Source organism: Scophthalmus maximus, chromosome 6 (assembly GCF_022379125.1).
Source record: "Scophthalmus maximus strain ysfricsl-2021 chromosome 6, ASM2237912v1, whole genome shotgun sequence".
NCBI classification, from domain to species: domain Eukaryota; kingdom Metazoa; phylum Chordata; class Actinopteri; order Pleuronectiformes; family Scophthalmidae; genus Scophthalmus; species Scophthalmus maximus.
In genome coordinates, this window is record NC_061520.1 from 1,155,001 (window position 1) to 1,162,468 (window position 7,468).

Consider the following 7,468-nt stretch of genomic DNA (forward strand, 5'->3'; position numbering starts at 1 on the left):
ATAGAGAAAAGCAGCAATCCACACATTTAAGGAGCTGAACCACTGAATGTTTCGCTTTCAATAAATGTATTCAACATTTAGATAATTGTTGAAATAACAAATTAATTATTTGATTATTTCATTTAAGTAGTTATAAAAATGTGATGTGATGTTACTTTAAGAATTTTTCAAGTGAATTCCTCCGACGTCTCAGACGTTGAAGATAAAATAATCTTTCATTTTTCCCTCTATGGGGAAATTTGACTAATCATAAAGTAAGCGACGTCTTGAATCTGTTCGTCCTCTGACAGTCGAGTAAAAGTATTAAACCTGGAAGAGGAAGAAGACATTTTCTAACCAGATGCTGATTTTTGACCTCTTCAGACGGAGAATCCAACAAATCAGACGGAGAGTTCGACCTCTCCAACTTCTGGGACACGCTGAGTTGAGTTTAATTTCTCATTACTGTCCTTTTCTCTTTCATTCTCTTTCATACTCTTCTCTGCTAAGGTCCCTGAGTCATATTAGTTACTTTATCATCCTGTTAGCCTGGATGTCATCACCATCTAACAGTGACCGTCTCCTCTGTCCTCAGACCAGGCGGTGAAGGTCGTGTCTCAGGAAGCCACCAAACTAAGCCTGGCCTTCTCCAACCCGCCACTGCCGTCGCAACAGGTCAGATTGTCGCCTGTCGTCAAAACAAGCTCAAGTCTTTACGCAACATTTAGTGGATTCATCTCATCCACACACACACACACACACACACACACACACACTCTGATTCCACCGCGTCTCAGTCATCGTTACAGCTTGGACGTGATCTCGGGCACCATCAAGCGAAACAAACGACAGAACTGTGCAGTGGTGTGTAAAGAACTTTCTCTCTCTCTCTCTCTCTTCCCTCCCGTCTCTGTAGGATGGAGAGAAGTTGGCGGACTCCATCCTGAACAGTGTCCTGACGCTGTCCACGGTGTATTACTGGCTGCCAAAGAGCCAAGGTGACAACATGGAGGAACAGATAGAACTGAAGAGAATAGATCGGGGGTCACAGTGGTCACAGCTTTTGGGAAGAGGCCAGATGTCGACCCTAATCTAACATTTTCATTCAGAATTAATTCATATCTATTGGATTCTTATGATAAGAATCACAATGTTTCCTGGGAGCTTTTCATTTTTCTTGAGAAAAAAAAAAGTGAGAAAACTTTATCAGCCAGATTATAAAACACGTCTTAATGTAAAAATGTAGACCATGGAGTTATTTATCTATATATTTTAGCATTCATTCTTTATTAGCAAAACAGTTGAAGCAAAAATAATTAATATCAGAAAAAAAAACACTCTCAGGCATCACTCTGCGGCGACAGGTCCGAGACGCCACGGTGCAGGTTCTGGACGGAGTCGCTCAGCTGGTGGAGGTCATCCTGAGTTCACCGCTGCAGAGGTACACACACACACACACACACACACCAGACGTGTGACTAGCACTTTTGTTCTGTAAGCTCGAGCTCGTAGCATGTGATGCAATGCAAACACTTTTCTTTGCACAGTGCTTATGAAAAAATATTCACGTTATTGTTTGTAATTTTTGTACAACATTGAATGAAGTATTTGACACTGATCCACAGAAAAAGACGCTTAAATTTCAAAAACGAAAACATGTAAATAGACAAATTACCCACAAATAAAACAAAATACAGTTTTGTTCAACAACCCTGTTCAACAACCGTGTTCAACACGACGTAGAAACATGGAGACTCACACTATGTTTAACTCACAATACATATATGAACATATAGGACAATATTTTCAATTTCTGTGAATAAGTTCTTCTAAATATTACACAATTATCATTTCCTGTTTAGTTGTGAAAAAAGCAATTTTCAGGTTTGTAAAACAAAAACAACAACATCAAAATGAAATGAATTCATGATGTTGATATTTCACAGGCACAGTTTCTCCTGCTTGTTGTTCAAATGTTTAAGTTGTAGGAGTTTTGTATTTTCTGTTTTCAGCGAAACACAAACTCTCTCTCTCTGTTTTCTGTTCATCCCACTTCTTCCTCCTCTTCCTCTTCTCATCCTCCTCTTTCCTCTCAGTCTGTCCCAGGATCAGTTGACGTCGACGGGAAGCGTGTGGTCGGCTTGCGACCAGTTCCCCCAGCTGCCACAAGGTCAGATGTTTACTCTGTCAGATTTATTAAAATCCTGAGTCTGTTACTGTAATTTTACAGTTTTCAAAGTCGCACTACAAGTTTTGGTGTAACAGCTGCAGTTCTGAGATCCACCTGCAGGTGGTGATGTTGTTTTGTTGGTGTATAAAGTCTTGTTTCTTCTTTTCATTTTTTTATTTTTTATTTTATTAAAACCAAATTTCTTTAGACACAGACTTTTTTAAATACACAAAAAACTAAGACTCGGAGGAAAGACGAAAAATTATAAAGCAGAATATTTCTCCTTTAAAACAGAAAATCAAACCAAAAAATTAAAAACAATAGTGTAACAATAAATGGGGAACATTTTAATGTAAAGTTTTATTTTTATTTATTAATTATGAAAATAACATTTAAATTAGACAAGATAAATTCTGTGAATTTGTAAAAGATTTTATTTTGTAATAAATTTGGTACAAAGTTTGTGTTTTTGTTTTGTGACGATGGGTTATTGATTTAATTGATTTTAAATCAAATCGACTTTAACATACAATAACGTACATATTTTAAAGTAGGGGTGGGGGGGGTTGAGCTGGACAAAATATCATATGATGATCCATTGGGATAGAATCACGATCCATAATCTGAATCACGTTTTCTTTTTTGCCTCAAAAAAAAACAAAAAACAAGTGAGCGTCTTATGTCAGAAAAAGACAAATATAAATTAAATGTATTTTAAAAATATCAGATCCGGTCTTTGACTTGGACCAGCAGAGGTAGAGTCCGTCTCGCTACTCGTCCCTACTCGCTAGCCTAGCAACATAAATACATACAACCCACAATGCAACACTCTTTGTCGTCTTGTATTTGAGTCATCACTGAATCCATGTTCTGCTCAGAAACTTCGCTGCGATCTGATCGATTCCTCTGAAATCAGATCATGAGCCAAATTTAGATCGGCGAAGCGACTTAGGATCATTGATTTTTGACTCGTATATCAGAGGTACAGTCGTGAGCATCAGATGGATTCACACAGATTAATAAGTGGAGTTTTTCTGCAGAACGAACTGGCCTCAACATGTCGCAATCGGACTCGTTCCTCAGAAAAAATATGTTCCCTGTCAAATTACAATATGTTGAAACGTTCACAGGATCTGACTTTGACAATCCTCATCAGGGTGTTTATGGTTAATTATGAACATTATCCGAACGACAGATAATAAGGTCAAATGAGTTGTTAGATTAGAGGAAATTTTTAAAAAAACGTGCGGTTTTCAGTTCTTCATTTACTTTAGTTATGAAGTAAAACGCCAAAGTCCAAAGTTTGAAAACCTTGAAATGGGGAATTTTCTTACAAAATTCAATTAATGATTGATTGATTAATCAGAAAATAATATCAGTATCGCCGTTAAGGAAACTAATATTGTGTGTGTTTTTGGTAATGTGGGACTACATGAACATTCATGCACGATGTCACATTCTGTGAATAATATTATGTTTTTACATTTGCTCTACATCATATTCCATGTCTCCATGTTAATGCAGATAACTCTGAAGTATAATGTCATAATCGCATCATATGATACTCAGACTTGCTTATGGCATCACTTGCACTGTCACTCCTGTAAATAAATGTTCTGTGTTTTTATTAATATCATTTTTATTCTATTTAATTTTATTTATTTAGTATTTTACCGGAACTCATTCTGTCTTTGTGGCTGCTGTAATACCCGTTGTTATCATATCTTACTTTTCTTATCTTATCTCATGTTCCTCATCTTATCGTATCGCCTCTTCAAGAGTCAGTTTGAATTTGTTCCTGAAGATTTGTATCTTTGTATTTCAGTTTTTTTTAAATTAGATAGTTTTCTGTCAGATTTTATTCACAGCGTTTGTTTGTCCCTAAGATAATAAAGAAGCAGTTCTGGTGGTTCTGTCAGCTCAGATCGGAGTCATCAAAGACGCCATCGAGGAAATTGAACAGGTGAACGAACACACACACACACACACACACACAGGCGTTTATTTTAAAACAGGCTTGAAGAAGGAGAAGGGGCCTTGTTCAGTTAGTAAATGTGATAATCCAAAATCTGCACCAACATGTCACGGATTCTGTCTTGCTTCATTTTCTGTCCTTCCACCCAGTTCACTGGAAATCTGATAAGGAATTATTGTAAAATGATTTTATATTATTGTGAAATCTGACGACAAACCAAGCGACATGAGTGAAAACAACTGTGCAGAGGAGAGAAATATTCATGTTTCTGTCGTAACAAAAACAAAATGATATTAATGCGAAGAGGAAGAAGAAGAGTATAGTGAAACACCCCCCCCCCCCCCCCCCCCCCCCCTCCAGGCGTTGTCCGAGCCCCTCGATCCGTTCAGCGACGTCCTCGACGACGACCTGGAGGGGGAGGAACCCCGCGGCAACCAGGACACGTACTGGTCAGACAAGGACCGGCGCGTGATTGGTCCTAGCCAGGGGCTGATGAAGGCGTCGTCGGCGTGTCTGAGGAAGCTGACGTCGGCCATCAGAGCCAATGCCGACGTCGCCACGTCTCAGAACCGGTCACAGCTCGACGACCTGGCCGACATCACCAAAGAGCTCAGCCCTGGGTAGGGACGGGTACACACACGCCCTTTTTTAAAATATATATTTTTCTGGAAATGTTTCTGTGCGGCTGGAATGAAAACAAAATTCAGAAAAATGTGGTGACACACCTGAAACCAGGTCTGCTCTCTCTCCTCCTCAGTATTGACGATCTGGCTCTCTGCCTGTACCCGCCCATGGACTACAGCAGCGTGGAGGAGCATGTGAGACACGCACGCACGCACGCACACACACACACACACACACACACACACACACACACACACACACACACACACACACACACACTGAGGTCTCACTCGTACTCCTGAGGGTTTTAGCATTTTTGTGGCCAACGTTTTAACAACTTTTTGGGGGAAATATTAATTAATTTAATCATCGACCAATATATCAAGAAGAAGAAAAAAACTGCAGATTTAATCGATGATGAAAATAACTATGAGTGGCAGCCGTGATATTTAGCAATCCGACAGATTCTTGGCAGCGACTGAACACGGTGATATTTTTTCATATGCCCGTTTCATCTCGACTCACAGAAAGATTTTGACTATTTGAGCAAAAAAAACAATTAAACCGATTAATCGATTATCAAAATAGTTGGCGATTAATTTAGAAGTCGAGTCATTTCCAGGTCTCGAAAAATGTTTGCGTTTCCAGACTGAAGTGTAATCGGACGTGAATCCAAAGATTTGTGATCCGTCTCGACCTCTCTCTCGTCTGGTGAAACATTTTCTCACGGTCGGTGATAAACGTCGCTGTAGCAATACACTCTCTGTACCTGCCACTGTCACTACGGTAACCACAGAGCTGTAGTTCACATGTGAATATGACCGGCGGAAGGAAACCGGACGTTATTCAGATGATCCTGATGACAGATATTCACTTTGTACTGTTGATGATAAAATACACATTTACCCCAAATAACTTGAGTTTAAATATCAGTATTTTGATATGAGGATCATTCCTGGTGCAGGTGACGTCGGAATTGGAAGAATCAATATTTCAATATAAATCTGCACATGAAACATCTCAAACAACTTTCTGGAGAAACCATGACTTTTACATGATATCAGACACAGTCAGGATGTGATATGTTTACTATATAATGTTTCTTTTTTATAATAATATTATACAAAATAACTGATATCATTCATTTATTAAATAATATTTACTTAATAAACATCTAGATATTTGTACTTTGTCAGGTGACAGAACCAGGTCAGTTACATTCTGTTTTTTGTTTTTTTTACAGTTGCTCTTGCAGTCACACATTTATATCTCTAAATGTATGAATGTATAGTGTTGAATGTATGAAATGAAATGAAAGGTGTGTTTCTCTCCAGGTGTCTTCGTTGGCCGCTCTGTTAAAGAAAGTTCTGCAGATCATCAGGTGAGATTCACAGACAACTCCATTGGACGGTTCCAGCTGTCCATCACACTGTAGCCACGCCCCCAATACAGAAAATGTAGAGTAGAGTCACATTGTCATGGGTCGCCCTCCGCTGGTCAGTACACAGAATACAGGTTTCAGGCTCTTCAGCAGTGGCCTCATTTTCTGGACCTGGTGACTACGTCCATGTTTAATATACAATATTACTGTATATTAGGAATAGTTCTTGAAAATGTGCGGAGCAACATTTTTTCCCCCACATTCAGCCCCTCAGGAAAAGTTCAGAACCTTCGGTGTGTGTCTGAAAGCAGCGATTCAAACGCAATGACTATTATTTATTCTTCTTTTCACATCTTGAAACGTAAGATTTTCCTCAGTAGGTTTGTGGAGCGTTCAGTTTGTGTAAATCGAGGCCGATGGAAGGTAGAAAGAGTGAGAGACGTGGATCAGTGATTCAGACGTGTGACGGTTGTGGTTTGAGAAGCTGGTGGGAGGTTGTGCGTCTGTCAATCTGACCAAAGTTCATCGTACAGTAAATCTCGTTTTCTTTTTTTCTTGTCTTTAATTTTCTTAATTTAATTAAACTTCCTGCTAATGAACTTTTACTTCAGCCAGATTTAAAACCTTTCTACAGGTGTAAATATTTTGAGAATTAATATTATCTTATCTGTTATTACCCCCCTCTGCCTCGACAGGTCCAGTCACGTGTGCGGGGAGTCACAGCTGACCTGGGTTCAGTTCTTAGAAGGAGCCGTCGACCACAACCTGCAGAAAACCAAAGACATCATTCAGCAGGACAGCTAGTGTGCATGTGTGTGCGTGTGTGTGCGCGCGCGCGCCAGTGCGTGTGTGCCAGTGCGTGTGTGCCAGTGCGTGTGTGCCAGTGCGTGTGTGCCAGTGTGTGTGTGTGCCAGTGTGTGTGACACGAAATGTGGATTTCATCATGTACATCAAATGATTAAAGAAGAGGACGAGCCTCTACATGATCCCTTTTGTGGGAAGAAGTGTCATTATATGACTTCATATTTCCGCATGTTTGTCACTCCTACGCACGTGCAAAGACACACACACACACACACACACACACACACACACACACACACACACACACTCACTCTCTCTGCCTGGGGGACAGTAACTCTTTAAGTCTCTTAAATCCCCAGAATCACTTGTCGAACAGCGAGAAAACAACAGAACGTCATTGTGTCAAATGAATCCTCCGTAATATTAATTGACAGTTTAGATCATGTTTGTTAAAGACTCAAAGTCTCGAAAAACAGAAAACCCGGTGTTCACTTCCTGCTCAGCAACAAACCTCCAGGAGCTGAAAGAGAGAATG

The 7,468-nt window shown here is 39.7% G+C and overlaps 1 protein-coding gene across 1 annotated transcript in view; it reads left to right on the forward strand.

Annotated features, from left to right (window-relative positions):
• The window catches only part of ccndbp1 (cyclin D-type binding-protein 1), an 8,136-nt gene extending 1,021 nt beyond the window's left edge, over positions 1-7,115 (forward strand). Inside the window, exons 2-11 of the mRNA XM_035632260.2 lie at positions 364-423; positions 575-654; positions 896-977; positions 1,324-1,420; positions 2,076-2,149; positions 4,036-4,112; positions 4,485-4,744; positions 4,882-4,942; positions 6,083-6,129; positions 6,825-7,115. Coding sequence (XP_035488153.2) covers positions 364-423; positions 575-654; positions 896-977; positions 1,324-1,420; positions 2,076-2,149; positions 4,036-4,112; positions 4,485-4,744; positions 4,882-4,942; positions 6,083-6,129; positions 6,825-6,933 — 947 coding nt within the window. The 3' untranslated portion in view covers positions 6,934-7,115. The remainder of the gene's footprint in view (positions 1-363; positions 424-574; positions 655-895; positions 978-1,323; positions 1,421-2,075; positions 2,150-4,035; positions 4,113-4,484; positions 4,745-4,881; positions 4,943-6,082; positions 6,130-6,824) is intronic.
• Positions 7,116-7,468: the final 353 nt, after the last annotated feature.